The sequence below is a fragment of the Centroberyx affinis genome, unplaced genomic scaffold (genome assembly GCF_046629955.1).
Source record: "Centroberyx affinis isolate AG114_WGS23_722 - 3 ecotype Tasmania unplaced genomic scaffold, CSIRO-AGI_Caff_v1 ptg000210l_1, whole genome shotgun sequence".
Classification (NCBI taxonomy): domain Eukaryota; kingdom Metazoa; phylum Chordata; class Actinopteri; order Beryciformes; family Berycidae; genus Centroberyx; species Centroberyx affinis.
The window spans coordinates 20,083-43,474 of NW_027278902.1; the positions used below are offsets into that span (position 1 = coordinate 20,083).

At 41.9% G+C, this 23,392-nt stretch overlaps 1 protein-coding gene across 2 annotated transcripts; it reads left to right on the plus strand.

The window, feature by feature from the left end:
- Window positions 1-7,847: 7,847 nt before the first annotated feature.
- Window positions 7,848-22,826, plus strand: p4hb (prolyl 4-hydroxylase, beta polypeptide). Of its 2 annotated transcripts, none has more exons than XM_071540328.1 (11): window positions 7,848-8,161; window positions 10,033-10,239; window positions 11,814-11,947; window positions 12,467-12,604; window positions 14,272-14,376; window positions 14,617-14,742; window positions 14,960-15,160; window positions 15,465-15,585; window positions 17,027-17,208; window positions 18,470-18,586; window positions 21,139-22,826. In XM_071540328.1, exons 1-11 carry the CDS (start codon window positions 8,023-8,025, stop codon window positions 21,208-21,210), a joined length of 1,542 nt encoding a protein of 513 aa, XP_071396429.1. In that variant the 5' UTR covers window positions 7,848-8,022; the 3' UTR covers window positions 21,211-22,826. The 2 variants fall into 2 exon arrangements, with proteins under 2 accessions (XP_071396429.1, XP_071396434.1); XM_071540333.1 differs by having other exon boundaries at window positions 21,148-22,826.
- Window positions 22,827-23,392: the final 566 nt, after the last annotated feature.

Consider the following 23,392-nt stretch of genomic DNA (forward strand, 5'->3'; position numbering starts at 1 on the left):
AGGAAATCACTAACTGAAGTAGTAGACGAGGTTGAGAGAAAGCGGGTTCGCCAAAAAAGTAAATTACAGTACTTCATCACAAAACAACTCCTGGAATGCACTGAATATGACAAACTGATATGGAAGAGTAATGGTATCCAAGGGGGGCTTTTTCTTTTCATCACAGTTTTATCTTTCATAGTACTGTGTAACCACAGAGGGTGATCCAGACTGGTTCAGCTCGTAGGTTGGGTCTGTAGGTCATACCTCAACCAGACTGTAACAGTTTATATCGTCTCCCTTTTGATCTGCTGCTAACTCCTAGACGGACAGAATGACTGTAACGGTTGGTTGAGATAAGAGGATGGAACTCCAATACAAACACAAACTTTTCCGTTTTCAAGCCAGTAAGTCGATAACCATCTCAGGCTCTCTAGGACAAGCCCACGTTCTCCAGGTCACACATGGAAAAAGGATGACAGCATGAGTGGCCCAGTTCAGCTGCTCTGCTCACTAGTGAGATATCTGGTCCATGATGTCACATCCTGTCCATGTCCATCTCAGTGTGTCAGATGTTGGAGAGAAATCCATTGGGTTTGAAATAGTCTCTGGTGTGTTGTTGAATCCTTTAACTGCTTAAAACAGTACAATCATTGCATCTTTTGTATGTTTTATTAATTTAGTATATAATATTGAACTAAAATTCTATTGGATTGAATGAGAATGTACCCCATCCCAAATATATTTCAATATGTTTTTCCTAGTAGCTACCACTAGAGAGCAGCATGGCCCCAAGAATATATAGCCAATAATTCATTTGCTCCATACTTTCCTGCTGAGTGTTTCTTGCTGGTGTGTGGATCCATCTTGTGGCAGAACCCTAAAAACGTTTCAGTTCACTTTACAGTCCAGCATGCAGTAGCTTCCAAGACCGTCATGTTAGATTAAATCACTTTAATGATATTAAATAAACTTTATATATGTAGGAATCCGAAGGGCGAAGTGTTCCCGACCCTCCAAGCAGGCCATCGCCTTTGTCAGAGCTGGGGAACAGCCAAAACCTGCCAAAAGAACATCTGCAGGCATCCTGACCTCTGCAAGGGACTGGCAGCTGTTGGTGGACCTCGAACAGCAGCTGAATTTCCCCAACCATATTGCAGCTACCACCCTGCGACCAGACATTGTCCTTGTGTCTGTGTCCACCAAGCAAGTTGTGCTGCTGGAGCTGACAGTCCCATGGGAAGATCGCTTGGAAGAGGCCTTTGAAAGGAAGCTCTCCAAGTACGCAGGACTGGTCAGCAACTGTCAGCAGGCTGGATGGAGAGCGAGGTGTCTCCCAGTGGAGGTTGGATACAGGGGACTCGCAGCCCGTTCTTTAACCAGAGTCTTCAGTCATTTGGGCATCGAGGGAGAGAGGAAGAGGGCTAGAGAGCTATCCGCAGTACCACCGGTTTCAAGATCGCTGTGGCTCAAAAGAGGACAGCCATGGAGTCATAAGTAGCTAGCCAACTGGACACAAGCTGGGGTCTGATCAGCCCCGGCTGGGTCACCGGGAGGAGGGTGTATGATGTTGAAAGACCCGAAACACCCGATGATTCCAGGAACATCACTGAAGATGTGTCCAGAGACATCAGTAGATGTATGTACACAGCGAAATCAAAGTTAATAAGTGCTTCAGTGAGGCAGTGAATACATCATTGCCATTCATCATAGCAGAGATGAATGGCAATGAAAAACTACAATGCTAAAATGAGAACAGTGTGTCTTTTAAAATGATAAAATGATAAAATAAATAAATACTATTATAAATGAATGAATAAATAAAGTTCCAATACTGCTATGAAACAATGTGCAATGTTTTTAGACTTAACTGGTCTGTTGAGATTAACATGGTCGCATTGACTGGTCAATGTTCACATTTTGTAGAAGTATGGGCTGATATCATGTTGACTGACACTTTCTCTTTACTTCATTAATCAGTCTGAAACTGCAATTTCTGGAATTACTTTTAAGAATGCCAAAATAGATGTCACTGGTCAAACAGAATCCAACCGTGACTGAATATTTCATTAAACAGTCAGAACTCATTGATTTTGGTGAGAGTAAAACTTCACCCTGGCACCGATGAGTGAGATTGGACCATAAATAATCAAAGACATTTTTTCAAGTAGGTGTGACTAGTGACTTAGTGGCTGGTCTCAGGCCAAATATCATAATGACAATGTGATGCTTCACTGAGATGAAGCATCAAGGGAAATTATCTTTTCTGTTCCCCTCCTCCACAGGGAGGTCAGAGGTCAGGGTCAGTGTTGAGTGTCTTGCTCAAGGACACTTCACTTGGCGGCACAGGAGCTTGAACCCTGGTCCCCCTACTCACTCTGACACATCTTCTGCTAGAGCGGATCACAGAGATGGTTTCACTGATGCTGATGCACCTTGGGATTTCTGTGGCAATCACTTTTTATGTTATTGTATTTATTTAACCTTTATTTAACCATACTTTGTATTTACAATGACAGTCTGGCAAATCACTGTGTTCCTGTGATACGTATACTGTGGTATTTTTGTGGTACATTTTATCACAGATGTTTTTTTAAAGGACAGTGCGCAACCCACCTAGCTTTAGTAGTTTTTGCCCTTCTGCCGAGCATCTACACATACTGATGTTGCTAAGAGACTGTAGTATTTTCATTAGGCCCTTGTTTAACTGCGCATGTAGATAGTAGAGGATTCATTTAAAGTTTCCTGGTCTCCTAATAAGGTAGTTCAGGTATATTACACAGTGATATAAATGTATTGTGATAATATACCTCAATATACTGATATACAACTTTACCACCACATGTACATAGGTATACCATCACGTGTTATCACATGTGGTGTGTGTGATAAAGTCTGTGGTACTTTAATATAAGACTTACTACCACAGAATTTGGTTGTCCTGTGATACTTAAATCAAGTACACAAATGTGTTGAAAATGACAAATCCTTTTAAGAAATGCATCTTAAGGTAATTTTCCCTTAAGATGCATTAAAAAAAATGGCACATCCATTTGTAAGATGTGTTGAAAATCACGCGTCCTTTTTAAGATGTATTAAAAATGGCACGTCCTTTTTAAAACTGAAAGACAGATTGAAAATCGCACGTCCTTTTTGAGAATGGACGTTGTTTATGAATGGAACACACAGGCACTCACTAATTTAAGCTCTGACATCAGCGTCCGTATTCCTGTTAATAAACGCACGTCAAACTCCTGTAATTGAATGTCCTCTTTCCAATAACCTCAAGGACTACAGGGGCCTACACTGGCAGCGTTGGCATAGCAACCGGCCCCCCTTTTTTTTTTTTTTTCAAATTAGATGTAATGACAGGTGGATGTACGTCATCTCTCTCTGTCTCTGTCTGACTCTCTCTCTACCAACATCCTTGTTAAAATCCCATTAAGCGCTAATGACTTGACATCAGCAGATTGGTCATAACCTGATCTCATGCGCTGCGGAGTACTTATCTGTGTCTCTGCATCTATCATTCTGTCCTCCTGCATGAATTCATCACGCTTATTTGTGAACTTCCTGATGAAGTCGTTGTAAAATTAGGTGTGTGTGACATTAGCTGTACACGCTGTTTCTGGTTCAGTGGGGTCCAGGGTCTCCAGGGTTGCCAAAGAGTCCATGAGAGGAACCTGCATGGATGGAAAAACACAGAAGTGATTCATTTCTCTTTTGAATTCATTAGTTAGCAAAGCAAGAGAGTGAATTAAGCTCAAAAGTTCTCTCCACCACTGTTCTCTCACCAATTTTCCTCTAGCACTAGACTTACTGGACTAAACATTTCATAACAGAAGAATACTCCTACTACTATACTAGATTAGTTATTATTACTATACTAGATTACTATAATACTAGATTAGTCGTTACTTGCCTAATAAATTCCTGGCTATATACTGTAAATACCCAAATTGGGTATGAGAGAGTATAGTATCAGATCATTTTATTTTTTTTTATCTTATTTTAATCCCTATCCCCTACCATCATTATGAATATCAATTTGTTCTAAACTGCCCTGCTTGGTTACTTGGAGGTTAAATAAATAAAAAAGGAGCAAAATTTTGTGGAACTCCATGTGAGCGAAGGTAATATTTACATTTAGAAATTGCCCTTGATAAAGCAAACAGATAGCCTCTCCCTATAAAAGTGACTTTATTGTTTCAGGCTTCGCAAGAGCTGTTGAGTATTAACATGAACAATATGCACAAAGGGTGTGGAGTTCCACAGAACACCTACAGTTTGATCTCCTGACAAAGAACATCAAACATATAACACATCTCCAAAATGCTGTACAACACCATTTTGAGAAAAAAAAAATCCTGAAGTTAATCATTTGATATTCATACAATAAAGAGGATCCAGTCTGAAAATGTGCATTCAGTTTGTCAGACATGGACTTTAAGATTAGATTAGATAGATTAGATTAGATCAAATGTATTAACCCACACAGGGAAATTCAATGTGGTGAGACAATAGAGAAACACAAAAAACAAAATGAGATGAGACAAAATAAAAGTGAAAATAAAAGTACTATAAATGAAGTAATAATAAAGTACTACACTTTAATTTTTTTCACAATTTGTCTTAATTTTGTACTATAAACCATTTTGTAAGATGAGGTGTCACTTTTTTAAGTGGTGTATATCTCATGTTGTTTGTTCCTCTCATGAGTCAGACTGCATGTGGCCAAACCAAGTGTGAGAAAGAGAAACTGTCAAACCGCTTCAACCAATAGAATCGCAGAGCTTAGTGCTTTGACAAGCTGAAGAGGGCCAGCAGTTTGACACGTATGATGTGCTTTTAACAAAACCAGAACGGCTTTGTATATCTTTTTTTGACCTCGTTGGAAATAAAATGTCTGGTAAGGCATGTAATGAGATACTGAAGCACTACTGTGTGCAGCTGTGTTGCAAGCACTACTACTGAGCAGGCATGAACCAAATGCACAATCTCTCTGCTATCATAAAATGGAGCTGTAATCATCTTGGCTCAGTGAAATAGAAGCAAGGATATTGACAGAATGTAGTTATGGCAAGGTAAATAAAAGTCCATGGAGTATATAGTGGCCATTTCCTGAACTCCTTGTGTGCAAAGACTGTGGGCAAACACGACATTAGCAAACTTAAAAGATTACTTCTCCATATTCTCCTACATTATATACTTGATCCTACATCACCAATGCTCTTTGTAACATGCTGATATGACCAACATCAAGGATCTAAGACACGCTACCATTTCTGAAAAAAAAAACACAAAACACTTCGACAAACTATTCTTCTTGAACATGTTGCCGTCACATTGTCATAACAGCTCCAAAGCCATCTATCTAGAGTAGGGCAGTGGTATGCAGGGAGCCTTTTGATGAACGATGATTGGCCTCAGCGTTGTTGCTTCAATCACATTAGAACATCTTGTTGCCAGGAAACAATTGAATGGATTTTTGACTCTGCGTCTCACTTTGTTGCCCATCTACATGCACACTGTCCAAAAATTGCCTGGTGTGACAATGGCCTTAAATTGCAGTCTGTTCATTTTTCATTCGAAAATGAAATACACACCATTTAAAATAAATAAATAAATAAATCTCTTAAAAAGTGATGGATTACTTTGATATACAACTCATCTTGGAATAGTACTGAAGCTATTAGCTACCTAACACCTCTGCCCACAAAATAACACTTTTGAGGATGAAATCATCCCTATATATGAATTATTGAGTAATACATTACAGCTAGCAGTTGTTTTTCAAAATTTAGAGCATTGTGGAATGAAATCCTTTGTTTATGGAGGTTTTGTTAGTGCATCATTCTTTTTAACATCTGTATTGATGTATAACATACTGTATCTGTATAACATTCTGTATTGATTTACTACTTTCTGCTCTTTGGTTCCAATTTCTTCTTCCTCACAGACAAAACCAATTTTAACATTTCCTTTCTATCAGCTAACAAATTAATTTTGAAACATTTTTGCTCTCACTTGCTACTGGAAGACGCTTCAGCACTTTTGTTTTGGTTATGTCGACATCAGGTGTAACATCCGTGGAACAGACTTGTTTAATGTCTTGACAAAATATGTAGCATATGCCTGAATATCAGGGACAGCCAGATGGACTGGATTTTGAGGAAATGGTAACACATCATATGTTGCACTCTAATTCAGTTTGCCTCCACACCACACAACTCCCTCCAGACAGGTTTCTTCCTCTCCACTCTTTCCCAATTCATCCACTAAAATAACTATATGGCACTTTTCTAAAAACAATTTACAAAGTGCTTTACAGACCAGCATACAATCAAACAAGATGAGAGAGTGGTAATAAAACTAAATAAAAGAAATGTAAGAAGAGTAAAAAAGCAAATGCTCTATCTTTGTCTGACTGTCCATTGAACCTGTTTTGCCTAACAGATGGCCTTGTTGCTTCCTTGTTCTGATTTATCTGAACCGTAACCATTTCCAATTTCCCTGGCGGAGTTTCCCTGCTCTTGTTGCATTATGCTGAGCCCTAAGCCTCCCCGCCCTTGCCATACCTGCCATACGATATCTCTCTCTGTGTCTGAGCACTGACTGTACCTGCCAAACTGCTTCTCTTGGATTCCTTTTCCCACAAAGTCTTTAGACCCTGTCAGTGTCATCTCCAATCTTACTTGTGTGTATTTGAACTCTTCTGTTAGTATAGACACCAATAGCTCCAGGATCCACTTCCAAGAGAAACAGCATGGTGAAAAATAGGACCCCAAGGCAATGACAAGAGGGGAGAAAGAGAGTTTGTGTTGATTTGACTTGTTAATTCCCATATTTAAAGTGAGTCTGTCGTTGTGACTCTGTCCTAAAGTATCAGCTCAGAAGGGTGACATAATTTTGACCTGAAACGTTTTTTGTTGTTTTTTCTTTTATAAAACCTAGCCATGGTCTTAACCTCCCTACAAACCTAACCTCAAATGGAGACAGAAAAGAATACTGTGATAACCAATTTTTCAACAAAAAAATGATTTTTCACTTTGTTGCTTGGCTGGAGAACAAAGGGGTTGAAAAGATCAAGTGACCTAGTTTGAACTCAGACTTTGGCCTGTCCTGCACACTCCTCCCAAACACTGCTGTTTCTATCAACTACAGGCAAACCAATTGTGGGCTCTATTTCCAATTTTCTTTTCTCATTTTGAGGAAAAAATGTTACCTCATATTTATTGTTCAGTATTTTGAAAGCACAGATATCCTCTAGAATATAGGTCAGGGGTTGAATAATTGAATTGTGTTAGACTGTCATACCTCCAATCATTTTGTGGGTGTCACGTTTTTCAGATGGTGCATATTTCAATTTGGAATGAAATGAAACTCAATGGAGAGAATGAGCTCTCAAATGGAGAATGAAAATGAAAATAAAAGCATTAATGTATGGCCCCTCCCTCCCCCAAAAGACCCTATCCATATATAGGCGTAATATCCATCCGTTTCATACGACTCACTATAATGTACCTATGAAATTGTCTTTTAATATAACAATTGATGTCAGTCACAAAAGATGGGTAGCCTAAACCCCATTCCGCGCATAAAAAGCTAGATAAGCTGTTAAAGTGTTACACTCCAATACATCCATCGCCACGTCTATGCTTAGAATCGAGGTTTTCATAATTCCCACATCTGCACGAGTTGATGCAGAGCTGGTGAGTAAGATGAAAAATCCCTGGTTGATGCAAGGCATGCCAACAGTAAATGGGGAGCGCCGCGGATTCACTTCCAGGTGCCGTTCGCTGCGGTCCAGTCACATTTCAACACGAACAGCTTTCGACCTGATAAATGCGCATGCGCACTACGGCTGACCCCTCCGGTTTCTGCGCGCAATGCCACGTTAGTAGCGGTAGACACAAATACCAGCTACTCTCCTAACCGAAACAAGGAAATAGACCAAAACTTTGCATAATTTTTCAGCTAAAGCATAGCCAGCCGTGTCTACGACTCTCCTTTTTCTGTCAGAAAGCATACTCGACGGTAACAATGTTTAAGTTTTTCCTACTCTGCACACTGGCTGTGGCCAGCAGGGCTGAGGTCGGTGAGGAAGAAGATGTCCTGGTGCTGAAGAAAAGTAACTTCGATGAGGCACTGAAAGCTCACCCCAACATCCTCGTTGAATTCTGTAAGTAGCATTTAAAAATTCTCTCTAATTAGCTTGGTACGTAAGGTGGGCGGTTGCTGCAGGCTGGTCGGCTGACCGGGTAGTTAGCTAGCTAAATTAACGTAACTAACGTTAGCTATAAACTTTGACACTTCTGGCTGACAAGTTGCTGCTGTTAGTACCAAGCTATTCTGTTTCTGCTGCCATCACGGCTAGCTGACTAACCTTTGTACATTTTGCTAGCAGCAGTGGCTCTTAGTTAGTAAGCTAGCTTGCTGGAATACAACAATGCTAACGTTACCGGTGTACCACAATACTGAAGTTAGTATAAATGCCTACCGTTAGCTAGCGGTAGGTAGCATAGAGACAAACAATTAGTTCGCTAGCTAACGGCAACCTAACCGTCTGTCACGGCCTGTGCTAGTATCGGTATTAACATGTAAGCTCACCTGCGATGTGAACCACACTGTATAACGGCTAAATTTAGCAGCCATTCCCAAACTTAAGTACACTAACGTAACTAGTCTTCAGCCTCACCACCTTGTTTCACAGCTAGCTGCATTACAAGTTATTGCTCGATCATATCCTTGCTCCGTAACTCCAGGATTATAAGGATTGTAACAACTGATGATATTGCATTGTGAAACATTGGTCAGTGTGTGTGCAATATCATGTAAACCGTCAAGATCACGCAGTCATACCATAATTATGAGCATCAGGTCCTGAAATGCTCTGTCACATCTAACATCAGTGCGCAGTAGATGTACCGTTGTATGAAGGCTGATGCGCAAGGAATTTGAGTTAATAAATGTGGCATACATTCTGGCAATGTAACAATTTGTCTGAATGAACATGCATTAGACATTTGCATGACGTGTGCCTCTATCAGGAGATAGTGTTACTTATGTGGTTTCCTGGTGTTCACTTATTGTCGGGTTTCAGTATTGGTGTAACTTGGTCTTCCAAATATTTACTTCATGTTGGGATGTGCCATCTATAGTGTTTATGCAGTTCTAATCTTGAAATAAGTTATTCCCCTAATATGTATTAGTTTTTCACGTGTGATAACACTATCTTTTGATGGGCCACTTTCTTGTAGCCTGCAGGCCCATCCCGAGACACTTTGGTCAAACTATTGACCTATTCAGAGGTAGCGAGACAAGTATGTAGACCAATCAGAGCTGGCCATGAGGAAGCGTCTCCAATGAGCTCAAGAGGGGAGGGTTGGATTCTTTGTTTGGCCCACGTATGGTATTTCTCAGCTGGGCGGGACCTTGGTGGGGGTTGGATGCGGAGCTAGGTTGACGTGTACTTTGGAAGTTCATCTGTACGTTTATGTTGGTTGGAACAGGGAAGTTTTGTTGTTTGTAAAATATTGACGTGTTGCAATGGCGGACATTTTGAAAGAATGGCAGACTATTTGGAGACTAATTGCTTAGGTGATAAGTTGTAGGAAATTGCTGTTTAGACTTTGAACATACAACTGGGAACCATGGCTTCCAAGTCAATAGTTTTTCAGTCATTGCATGCATCCATTATCTCTGTCCCCCCCAAAGAGCCACAGCAGATTAATTATGCCTTTTTCTGAAGCAACCTGCTCTGATCACTAGGTTGTGCGTTAATGAAGGAGTTGTTTTGAAGTTGCCAGTCAAACTAGTCCTGTAAAAAGGCCAGTGTAACCTCACCCAAAGCTAACTGGAACTCCACATGTATTTTGCTCTGCTTTGTTTGAACAGGACCATGTCTTGGTCACATCATTGTTTTTTTTATGTTTTGTGTATTTACTTTGTTTTGCAACAATATTATCAACTCCCTAGATCAGGTTTACCAAGCAACAATGAAGCAAACCTCTATATCTATCATGTTAAATTTCTGTGTGTCCTCACCTACAGATGCCCCATGGTGTGGTCACTGCAAGGCCCTGGCCCCAGAGTACGCCAAGGCTGCTGGCATGCTGAAGGCCGAGGGTTCAGCGATCCGCCTGGGTAAGGTCGACGCCACAGAGGAGACTGAGCTGGCCCAGGAGTACGGCGTCCGGGGATACCCCACCATCAAGTTCTTCAAGGGAGGAGAGAAGGAGTCACCCAAAGAGTATTCTGGTGAGTTTGAGTGTTTTTCTTCAGTGCAGATTTGCCTTGCGTAGCCCACAAAGTTATGTTAATGTTGTTGACTGGTATGAACATCTGTTTATCAGGCACATATTTGTAGGTGTACTTAATTGTTTTTGTTTACTCTCGTACTCTCAAGTTTGATGTCAATAGGTGACTTCTAAATTACAACTTAAATGTTTGTGTAGGTGACTTAAGTCATATACCTATTTCTAATGATGTTCAGTCTGTCTTGTTTTTTTTTATCACTCAAAATTACTGTGGATCCTGATGTAAAGCATTATCAGGAAACCCTAAGCACCTTAGTGAATGGGAGACTTTTTCACAATGAACTGATGTAATCTTGGATAATATCTGTCATAGTCAAATGAGCTCATATTATCTAACACAGGGCACATAGATGATACAGAGAATCAGATGATTGTTTTCTGAAGGCTGCCATAGCCAGGCCCTAATCACTTCCTTTATCCTGGTAATATGACTTGCATAGCAGCATAATGAGTAAGTCAGCCAATGAGCTTCTCACTTATTCTCCACATGACTGTGACGGAATGTGGGCGGGGCCTCCTCCGCACGTTCTTCCCATGCTCTCACTCAGCCCAGCCTAGCTGTGCGATGTGCAGTTCTTCACGTTCCCTCTTCTCTGCTGGCCTCTGTGTGGAGGGAGGAGGAAGTTTTGGGAAGGGTTTTGTGGAAAGGATTGGCCTGACTCCATCCAGCTTCCAGCTCACTCTACTCTTTTTCTCCCACTCTCTGGCTGAGGGCTTAAAGATCTGCACGTACAAGACCACAGGCAGAATCACTTCAACAAATGTATGCCTGGTCTCGTCTTTAGTGTCTCTCTATGGAGTTGCTGCTATGTATCATTGGTTCAATCTATAACATGCAAGTCGATCAAAAGTCCAATTTAATAGCAACAATCTAACTTGTTGGGTAAATGATTTTCTTTTGCAGCTGCACAAATTATGCATAATGTTTGAAATTTTTTATATATAAGAATTTAAAGAATACCCACAACATGGCACTAGGGTTTTCAACTCTGAGTCCAAAATTGACTAATGAGCAAAAAGTTCCACATACACATTGTCATCAAAAATCCTAAAAACTGTTGACCAAAGGCTTAATAAAAAATGCAGAAGTGGTATATGTTTGTGGGCCTATTCTTGATCTCCATTTTTGCTGTGTACTTAGCTTTCAAAATGTGCTTAACCTTTCACACCAGTAGATTTATGAAGGGTGTCCCTGTGTCTCTACATATTCAAGTTGACCGCAGTAAAGGCAGTGCAAATTTACTTAAACATGTGTTCCACTGAGGCACTGTTTGAGTTGTGGTTGGCTGTACTTCCATCAGACTGTGAGTCAGGATTATGTGACTTAAACCATGTTCAAACACTTCAGAAAGTGTATCCTCCCGCTCTAATATGTACTGAGCCTGATTGCTGATCACTTGGTTCATGTGTGATTAAAATCATTGAGGTTTAGCCCTGAACCAGTCACTTTCTGACACATTAAGTGCTGCCTGTAGCTGCAGAGGTACTTAAGCTACTGTCTTTGTTTTCTTGCAGCTGGCAGACAGGCAGATGACATCATCAGCTGGCTGAAGAAGCGCACAGGACCGGCCGTCGCCACCCTGGCAGAGGTCACCCAGGCAGAGTCTCTCATCACTGACAGCGAGGTGGCAGTCATCGGCTTCTTTAAGGTGGGACACTGACCTCTCAAAGTTTGATCTGTAACCGCTTCAAGATGTGTAATTAGAGTTTTTTTTGTAGTAGATGAATTTATCCAATGCAACAGGCTTCCATTAAAGCCTCTGTCTAGCATTTATATCACATACACACTTATGATAAGGTTCTTGAACAGTGGGAATTGCTGATGCAAAATAGTTGATTTGCCATTTACACATATTACTCCTTTTCATAACATAACAAAATATAACATCATATAACAAAAATCAGATCCATGTTCTTCCATTTTTTTTTTGTTGTTTAACTATCCAAATGTCAAGCTGTGATCGTGATGTCTCAACAGCTCAATCAAGAAGATTTGGGCTAAACAATATCTTCAATAGAGTTAAATAAACAAACAGTGATATCAACTTTGTCTTTATGCTTTGATTTCACTTTGAGCACCTCAGAGCATCTCAAGAGACATACCGCAGTTAAAATTTTCTCTGTTGCATATGCTTCATGTTGAACAAGTCTTCATGTCGCTGTTGTAGGATGCTGAGTCTGTGGGTGCCAAGGCCTTCGAGAAAGCAGCTGAATCTATAGATGAAATTCCATTCGGCATGACTTCTGACGATGCCATCTACTCCAAGTTCGAGGTGTCCAAGGATAGCGTTGTGCTCTTCAAGAAGGTGACTTTAAATTCTTGGATTAACTTCTATTCCTTTTGAACATATAGTGACACACAAGCACATAACGGACATGCACTACATTACAGATCTAAATCTATATTGAGACCTATGGATTGACTGTGGTGTTATCATATCTCCTGTGACACAGATTTTCAAATCAGATGGTTCTCATTGACTCTCATTTTTATTTTAAGTATTTACTCACCGTCTCAGTTGTAACTAAATTATAAATAGATTATTTATGGTCTTACTATCCCTTTTTGATCACGAGTGAAACACATACCCCTCACATGAATATGGGCATATAAAGGGAGGCTGCTGAAGACAGCCCAGTGCTTTATCATCTACACCCCAGTCTCAGCCAGGTAACATGATGCTGTCGACCTCATATTTTACCGCAGTATCTGGTCTCCGTTGCTAATCTAGGTCCTTTGGACTTCAATGCAGTGAGGTCCATGAATGCTGTTGACTTGTGCCTGTCTTTGGGCCTAATGCTTGACTTGTCTAGCAAATCACTTCGATATGTTAAGCTAATGCCTGTATGGTTAACAACTGTGTAAGGTGATGATGCTTCCTTTAACCAGCCTCACTACTTATGGGCAGTGGATGAATGAATGGCAGCTGAATGCCTTCGTTTTTTAGTGAAAATCAGCAGTCTTTTCACTCTTCCTGCCCCTCATTGCTAAATGTACCCAAGGTCTGTGATTGATGTGACAGAGGTGATGCTTGTCTTTTACCCCAGATATTGACTGCACCATCTCTTGCAGAGTAGGTCAGAGATCACTTAGGTTTTCTTATCGACAAAACCATATCTCAATCAGCATGTGGATTCGGCTGAGATAGGTCAAGGTCCAGAGTGTCCACCCATAAGTGTTAAGCAACTTATTAATGTGAAGGGGTTTGAGGAAATTAACCCCATAAATGCTTCCCAATATCACTTCACAATAGAAAATAAACCCCTATCCTGGTTTGCTATAATCTGTAAAACCAGTTTCAATATGACGGTTCCTCAACTCTTAAGCTGTTCCGCAAACAGACGATCAAAATGGGGATTCAGCAAGAACTGACAAACCCTAAACATCTTAACATGTTACCATGCTCAATCCTTCCTTCCCTAATGAGTTATAGATGAGTTTCCTTCATCTTGGCACCTGGACAAATGCTCCCCCCCTCCTCCTGCCACCATTGTCTGGCTCCTGATCCGGGTTTGTAACCTTACCCTGGCGCAAACACCGCTGACATGTCGGCTCCTTGCCCACAGTTAAGCAAACGGTCCCAAAGCAAGGGCTTGTTTTTAATAAACAGCTGGGGTTCTTTGACTTGTTTATTACAATTGGGATTTAGGGCTTGAGTTTCATAGCCTTGATCAGTGCCCACAAGGCTGGCAGTATGCCCCCACCTACGCATCCACCTTTTCCCTTTGTGTGCCAGTAAAAGCTGCCTGGCACAACTTTATCACTGCTATTCTTAACACCCAATAAAACTCAGTTTGGTCTACTGGCTCTTCCTTCAGCTGGGGGGTTACCAGGGGATTTTAAGTGGCTTGTTTGGTAAATCTATGTTAAGTTTGGTGTTCACAGGCAGACTAGACAGGACACCAGCTGGATGGGTAATATTTGAATTTTGGCCCACACCTAAAAGTTTCCATGTGTTTTTTTTCTCCACAGTTTGATGAGGGCCGCAATACCTTTGACGGAGAGCTGACCAAAGAAAACCTCCTGGCTTTCATCAAGGCCAACCAGCTGCCTCTGGTCATTGAGTTCACTGAGCAGGTAATGGTTGAGGCCGTGCACATTTAACTTCAACAACTCAGATGACGTCCTGCAGCTCTGTGCTGTCTTCTCAAAGGAGAAAGTGCAGACAATACCTTGTTCCTCATTGTTCTTTATCTAGTGTCATTCTCTGATTGTACTTGGATTGCCCTCACCACCTCCTCTTAACAACATACAGTACAAATTCTAAGGCTTTGCTCTCCAAATGTCAAACTTATGTATTTTTCTGTTTTTTTGCAGACTGCCCCTAAAATCTTCGGTGGAGAGATCAAGTCCCACATCCTCATGTTTCTGCCCAAAGCTGCTTCAGACTTCCAGGACAAAATGGACCAATTCAAGAAAGCCGCAGAGGGATTCAAGGGTCAGGTGGGTAGACTGTCTGAACGGACCTGAGATGCACTTGTCTGAGCCTTTTAGTAGGGCCTTGAATTCAATTTCCTACACCAAGGAAATGTGACTGATGTGCATTCTGTTTGCATTTCACACACATCTTAAATCCTATGGCTTTGCTCAGAAGAGATATTTTGAGGTCTGGTTCAGATAAAGTCGAATATTAACCACTTCTTCCACCTCCCCTGTCCAGATCCTGTTCATTTTCATCGACAGCGATGTGGATGACAACCAGCGCATCCTGGAGTTCTTCGGCCTGAAGAAGGAGGAGTGCCCCGCCATCCGCCTCATCACCCTGGAAGATGAGATGACCAAGTACAAGCCCGAGAGTGACGACATTACCGCCGAGAGCATCACCAAATTCTGCACACTCTTCACTGAGGGAAAACTCAAGGTGAGAACAAGAGTGGGCGAGTACGTATGGCAGCGCATGTAAGCTACAGGTTTAGTTTCAACGGTTTCTATGACTTTGTGACGTTAAGATAGGTGGGACATAGCAGCTGTAGGACACTTTTACCCAAAATGCTGGGTGCCTGCATTTTATTGTATGGGTGGCCACAATGGGGAATCAAACCCCTAATCTTGTTAATGTCATGCTCTATCCATTGAGCTCTAGACTTGAGAATGTGCTGTGCCATACTGTTGACATTGAAGAATCAGTACCATGAGTTCAACACTAAAAATCTCTTCTCTCACAGCCCCACCTCATGAGCCAGGACATCCCTGAAGACTGGGACAAAACCCCTGTCAAGGTCCTGGTCGGCAAGAACTTCGAGGAGGTCGTCTTTGATGCCAATAAGAACGTCTTTGTTGAGTTTTGTAAGATCCTCCTCCTATCTCTTCAATATCGATACCAAACATTGTCGTCCTCATGACCAGGGAGCCAGCAGACCTTGACAGTTGAATCATATTTTTAAAAAAAACATAATTGTTAATAAATCTTTTAAGCTGAGATGGTAAACAGGGGGCAAAATATTCAGCAGCTGGCACTCTAGCTTGATTGCACCTCATAGGTGGGGAAACTGCTAGCTCCAGTGTCTGAAACTCGAATCTTACCCGTCTTTACTTTGCCCGTGCTAAGCCTTCTCCAAATACCTAAGAGTTGATGCTAGGGGCTCATGCCCTCTCAGCCAACCCCCGCAAATTAATTTGTCATCGGACTCTGACGCTGAAGATATATCAGGTTAAATACAGTTGCCGGAGGAGTTTTATGGTGATCCACATCCAAATTTGCACTATTTTTGGAGGAATTTTCCATGGCTGGGCCTCTAATACAGCTCATGATCAGTCATGCACAGCGGGGTAGGCCCGTATTCCCTGACTGGTTAGGGGGGAATTTCCTGGCCAGTCAAAGGGGAGCAAGGGCATGAAGCTGAGGCTGCACGTGTCGTGCTTTGAGCGTGTTTGCCTGCTTCCAGCTATGAGAGTGTGGGGATGGGCACACCTGTCTGAAACCTAACATCCAGGCTCTATCAACTGGAGCTTAATTTAATGGGCTGCTGGAAAGCTAATATACTATTCCTACTGCTTTCTGTTGTATAAATTATGCTATATATATATATAACAGATGCACAATACATTATTGTTTCTATTTCTGTGTTTGTGTCTATGGGCATCAGAGTAAAAATAACTGTGTTAGAGCAGCACAATAAATCACATCCATGAATAAACTAAAATGTAGCTGCTGACATGACATTGCACTTCCACGTGCAGTGTTAATCAGGGAAATTAATTTTGATGTGTGATTATTTTTGTAGGCATCTTGGCTCTGGATTTACAAAGCCTTATAAATAAAGTGCCTAATTTACTGGCTAGAAAATTCCCCTAATAATCTATTCACAAACATTTAAAATTTCTGGAAAAATATTGCCCTTGCAGTTGACATCATTTTAAGGAATCCAGTTGTTTGTTGAGACATTGATTCTGGTTTTCCTGAATGTCATTTTAGTTTGTTTGATATCAAAAGCAATATGGAAGTTACATGAATTGTCCATGTCTCCCTAAATTGAAGATTGTGACAGATTGTGTCTAAAAACAAATTAAGATGGGAGCAAAATGCTTAATATTTCATCTATTTTAGCCTGTTAAGCTAACTGGCAACCATTTGATATCTTTGAGAATCTGCCAAAGGTTATTGAGAGGGCTGCTAAATCTATAATAGATCAGTATTCAGCCTATTTTTAAAGCCAAATTCATGTATGTATTTTGTCAGTAAAGATTCAACACTTACCCACTCTTTTCTTTTTTTGCGGAATTCCAGATGCACCTTGGTGTGGACACTGCAAGCAGCTGGCCCCCATCTGGGACAAGCTGGGAGAGAAGTACAAGGACAGCGCTGACACCGTTGTGGCTAAGATGGACTCCACAGCCAATGAGATTGAGACAGTTAAAGTCCACAGCTTCCCCACACTCAAGTTCTTCCCTGCAGGAGCGGAGCGCAAGGTGATGCCCCATTAACAGTATAGGTCCACCACTCCCAACATTGGTCTCTCTGTCTTTCTAACCTTCAGGACAAGAAAGTATATTTTCATAATGACTAATTTTCCTGAAAAGGGAAGCAACAGTTTGCTAAACATATCAGCATGTCTTCCTTTTGAAAGCTGAGCCTTGATTAAATTCCTTGACACAGAGTATCACCTCATAAAGGATCTTGGCCTTTTCTGTAAACATCTCCACCTGTGCCGATTGCCCATCTATCCAACCATCCATCCATCTGTCTCTCTACCACCCTTAATATCAGCTTTCCTTTCTTCATTTCGCGGCATTACAGTTGTGAGTTATGATGATCTGGGTGATTATTTTGATCTGCTAAAATAATTGCCATAGGGGCCCCCCAATATCATTAGGGCCTCTTGATTTAGCAGCGCCAACCACGTGCCGAAACCTGAGCCTGCTGGCCTAGCGAGTTACTCCACCATTATGTTGGCGTTCGACCCTCTCTTATTTCTATATAGATTCCTGCTTGATGACTTCACTCACTTGAGACTCTCCGCTCGGCATGCACCCGCCTCACCCCGTCACGTGCCTTTGTTTACCAGGCGTTCTCATGCCAGCCTTCAGCTTTATAGACTGACTAGACGGAGGCCACAGTGGCAGAGTTCAGCAGTCTTAAATGGGTGGTATGTACTGGGGATGCCCCTTAGTAGGTCTGGGGTTTAGCCCATGACCCTACTTCAATGAAGCATGCAAAAGAGCCAGGAGGCGGCCAAGAAAGGATACAGCTAGCCATGCGGTGCTGTGTGGCAGATCGTTACAGCCGTATTAAGTGACTAAGATTAAAGGGGTTGAGTTGAAGGTAGAGCTTTGCAAATGTCTTCAGGACGATCTGAAGGGCAACCCCTTTTTAACAATCACACCTTTGGCCTGCTTGCTATTTCACTGCTTGTAGATCACCTCTGGACAATTACACTTGCATTGTGGGCATTTTGCTGATGCTCTAATGTCCAGAGTGACTGAGCAACAAGTGAGCAAGAAGGGGTTCAGTGTTTTACTCAAGGGCACTTTGACAAGACACATGGCTGTTGATGGACATACATTTGGTGTTGAATCTGTGGTCTTTCATCAAGGAATGGTCTTCATAACAATTAGGCCACCCTTAGATTTGGTGTATCTTATTATGCACGCCTCCGACATGGACATGTGAATTTGGTTTGGAATAAAGCACAATCTTGTACATTTATTAGAAATGACATCTGATCCACAGGTGATTGACTACAATGGGGAGAGAACACTGGAAGGCTTCACCAAGTTCCTGGAGAGCGGTGGCAAGGAGGGCGGTGCACCAGCAGGGGACGATGACGACGAAGACCTGGACCTGGATGTAAGCTAACCTCTTAGACACAGTTACTCACCTTACAGGAAGCACTACAATTACAAGCCTTCATTTATAAAGAACTAAACTTCTAGTCTGTCCCTTTCAAGCTTCTCAGGGAAACAGACAAAATTAACTCATAGCAGTTTTTTTTATTAAAAAGCCCATTACATACAAATGTCTGAACTGCTCACTAGATTTTGCTGAGTCTCTCTGACCTTTGATGGATGTAGCTAGGCTAATAATCTGTTGTTGATGCCAGTTGAGGTATTGGCTCCCCGTATTTTATCCTTTGGAGACGAGCCACGTAAAGGAGGCTTACAAAGTTGGTGTGCAAAGAATTTGACTTGTGCGGCCAGCAATCCTGTGCACACTTTGGAGTCCAAAGCCAATGTGGGGCTTTTGGGGTTTTTTTCTCATGCAAACGTGTCATTTTGTCCATAAGACCCTGCCAAAATTAGTTTCTACACCAAGTATACTGCCCACTAGAATCCAAAAATTTTACAGTATTGGCTAATATAATTTCTAATTCATAAAAGGCTGCATTTTTTTTTCTTGGACAGCAATATCTTTCAGACAGCTTCATAAACATTTGAAGCCATCAAAAGACCTTTTCTGGAGCGGTTTCATGGGCAATGAATTGGATGCTGGGGGTTCAGAGAATGTTTTTATTGCTCAGACTTTCACACAAAAATTGTATTTCATAGTACTGCTGAAGGTGTTGAACCAGAAAATGTACCTGTACCTCGGGAACATCACCTTTGGTACTCTAAAATGTCCACCAAGGCAAATGTTTGCATGTTGTATATATTTCAAATCTCCTTTTTTGGTGTTAAGTCTTGATATGAAACTGTCCATGAGAGTTGAGAAACCAGATTTGGATTTGAGTCTCCATAGTGATACATACGCACACACATTCTCTCAATGAAACCCCAGTGCTTTTTGGAAGGATAGTTTGCATCCTGAAAGCTACCCAAAATAGACACATGGGACCGACTCCTGTGAGGGTTTTAGGTTGTAACCTTAGAATTGACCCACTTTCTGGGTAGCCATGACAAACAAAACCTGGACAAAGCTGGACATTAGAATAAAACTTGTTCTCCAGAAAGTGTGCCAGAATAGTGCGTTTCTTAAACCCGTTAAAGGTGCATAATGAGAAGATGGACAGTAGAGAAAAACTGGTCACCAAAATCAAAAGTAGTGATTCTCCATCACAAGCATGAGCACGCCATAAAGAAGTTGACTGAGCTTTTTGTTGATTAATCTAAACTGGGGGGGGGGGGGTAAGCGAACTAACATCTAACAACCATATCATGAAAATGCAGTTTGCCAAGGTTATATGTAGAGATTAGGTGACACAAACATGGCATCTATTTTGGTGAAAATTCCAATGCAAACAAATCGACCCACCTCTGCATCTTTAACCCACTGAGCACCAAGATACAGTGATGTTTTCCTCAGAGGATGGATGTTGGGGTTTGACACCTTGCTGTGTGCTAAGACCGCTGCTGCCTGCATCCAATACCCAGTGGCGATCTTGCTTAAACCAGCCTGGGCCCTCTGTCTACTAAAACGCTTCTACTCCACGCCACCACTACCGCCGTCACACCCCCTTCTCAGAAGTCTAATTGCAGAACAGTTGACTGCCGTCCACTAATGCCTGTGGCAGCTGTCGTTGCTGTTTTGCCGGGCGCTCCCCGGAGACCCGAGCCTGCAGATAAAGTTGGCACGTGCAGCGCTGCAGTCAACACTCGCCCCTTCCTGTATCTGACGCATCTTTTTGCCCCACCCACCCTCTCAGCAGACATGAGGCAACGGCCTTGCAAAACGAAGATGTCATGCTATATGCGGTGTCTTGGTTATGATGCGGTATTGATTACACCTTCTGCCGACAGTGATGAACGATTTGATTTGCTCAGAGGGCCTTTAAGTTAGTGTGTCATACCCTCCTGACGATTACCAGTATGTACAGGGATCTAGTAGGCAAGTCAGTTTTTAAGTCTGAGGTTTTTTTTTTAATAGATGATGCATAATATTGTCATAATCATCATCTAAAATTAATACATATCCCAGTAGTTACCACCATGAAAATATTTGGGAATGCACCTTGCACTTGTAATGCAACCAACATTGAAGCTTCATCTAGCTTCTCCACTCATCTAGAGCAGTGGTTCTCAAACTGGGGTTCGTGAAATAATTTCGGGGGGTTGCGAGATGATTTATGGGATTTTCTCTAATTTTTGCTTTTTTTTTTCTCGTGAAATACTGAAAACTTTTCAGCTTCTTGGCCTCCTCCTGATAATGAAATGGTTGAACTGTTCATCACTCTGCATGTGCAGCCTGGGATCATGAGCCAAAATGTTTGAGAACCTCTGATCTAGAGACTCCTAGGAGACTGGTGACAGTTGTCTTTTACATTGAATTTATTAATTGTGCATCTCGCGTGCAACTGTCAGGTCTGGTTTATGCTGCACCTAACAAGCTCTCTTGACAGATTTCAAAGTTTCTGTCATGTATAACTCTCTTTGTGTATTAATGTCCCTCTCCTCTCTGCCCTCCAGGGTATGGAGGATGTGGAAGACGCAGACCAGGACGAGGACTCCGATGGTGAGGACGGACACGACGAGTTATAAGAGCTGGCAGAGGAGAGAGGAGAGACGAGTCCCGCCCCAACCCCTCCAACCGAGCGCCATCACCACCTTCACTTCCTTGTGGACCTTCCCTGTCCTGTGAACATTAATACTTCCCCCTTTAACTGCCTCTCAGTCAGTCAGCCGGCCTGCCTGCCAGCCCGCCAGTCAGTCAGTCAGTCCATCAGTGGCGTGGCAGTGCTTTCCGGGCCAGCCACCTCTCCAACCTCGTAACTTCTGGCCAGACTTGTCTCGTCCCACCTGGGGGAACTCAGTGGAACAGCGCACCACCTCTATGGGAGACCTCAATGCCTTCTCTACCAACCTCCACATCAACTGTTTGCCTTGTATATTTCAAACCAAATGTAAAATGGCATTGAGATATCCAGTTTTCGATTTTCTTTTTTGTTTTTTTCCTGCAATTTCCTGTCGAATCTGCTCCCCTCCCTGCAAAAAAACCCTGCCATTGTTCAGTATGGGTATGAGCTAATTTAGTGGTGTAACCTGTATTTGTAGGTAAGGGGGGGCTGCCAATGTTCTTATCCCTTTGATAGAAATTCTGAGGACCAGAGTTTTGTATGGTGGTTTTGTAAGGACTGATCTCTCAGGGGACTAGGGGCCATCTTAAAGATACTTTATTATTTTGTAACGCGTTCAATAAAATACAATCCACTGAGCGTGTCCAGTGTAGCACAAAGGGCGTTCCCAAAAGCAATATTGTGCATCTGTAGCTGAGACCAATTGTTTTTTTTGGTGGGCGGGGTCTTGCTTTGTTTTCACTGTCTTCATTCTCTTTCCAAAATCATGCTTTTCTCTCAGTTCAGTCTCCTCATTTCTGCACGGCTACTGACTATTTTCTAAAAGGAAAAAAGGTTAACTTTTTTGGGGGGGAAAATCCTATTTTATTTAATTATATTATTTTCACTATAAAGCTTTTCTTTTTTAATTTAGGATTTGTCATATTTTTTAGCGATGTACCAGTGTGCCCAGCTGTAGCCAGTTGGCCTTGCTGGGGCAGAGTTGGCCTGTTGGACACACTCTCAGACCTGGGATGTTTTTTAGGAGCCTGGAACAGTTCTGATGGGTTGCACTGCATTCATGCCAGTCAGAGATTCATCATGGTTACTAAAGTAGGCAGAGATTGTTACTTTAAAGGGGAACTGTGTTTTCATTGGGGTAGGTGTTGTGGGACAGGTCGGTCTGAGAGAAGTGTCCATTAAGTCAGAAGAGGGGAGGGAACAGTTGAACAGCCCCGCCCCTCACCCATACTGTACCTCCTGCATCCTTTTGGCTCTACCCAATGCCCTCGTCCCCACAGAGGTGTGTGTGTGTGTGAGAGTGTGTGGTATGCTGTGTGTGTGTGTGATGTAAAGATTGCTGTGTGTGTGCGAGTAGGTGTGATGACTTGAATGACGCGTCCCTTTTTTCTTGTAGTCCAGGGACGGGGTTATGAATGTACTGTGTGTTTGTGGTATTATCCTGTTGCATTTGGCAGGTAGGGGAGGGTTGAGTAGAGCAGGGTGATGGGGTTTGACAGCTGTACAGGGGTGGGGGAAACTTAACAAAGCATTCCATCATATCCAATTTGATGTGGAAAAGTGAAATGGTGGCCAATAAACAAAAACTGTTAAAAAAAAATCACATTTGTGTTCAGCTTTGTTGATTTTGAACTGCAACTCCAGATTTCTGGTGATGGTAAAGATGAAACATGCAGCTTTGAATATATGTCAGAGAAATTCACCTACACATGCGCCATATTGAAGGAAAATGCCACACAATCTTAGAATTTAAGTTACTTTTTCAGCCTAAAACAACCTAATAAGGATTTATGAAGATGAACAACTCTTCCAAAGGGAACCAAGAATCTAACCTGTGATGCCACACCAGTGTAGTGCCAGGATAATCAATGGGAGACTAACAGTATGTCTTAATTGCATTCAAATGAGCTCAGGTCTGAACCATGAAAATCAGTCCTTTTACATCATTGCCACTTCACTCTATGGAAGTATGCTGTCATGAGAGCACGTCATGTTCAGGACAGACTCTTTTTCGCTCATTTCTGGCCATAGAAAATACTAGCAAATATTCACAAATACAGACCAAACTCTTCCTTTCTCCTCAGCAATGCCATATTTGAATGCTGAAAGTGGTTTTCCCCTTTGACATCTTGCTTCCTAAGGGAGGA

Coding starts and splice junctions, on each gene's coding strand:
- p4hb (XM_071540328.1), top strand. CDS start 8,023: ATGTTTAAGTTTTTCCTACTCTGCACACTGGCTGTGGCCAGCAGGGCT. Junction 11,948..12,466: donor CAGTCATCGGCTTCTTTAAG/GTGGGACACTGA, acceptor TCGCTGTTGTAG/GATGCTGAGTCTGTGGGTGC. Junction 15,586..17,026: donor GAACGTCTTTGTTGAGTTTT/GTAAGATCCTCC, acceptor GCGGAATTCCAG/ATGCACCTTGGTGTGGACAC.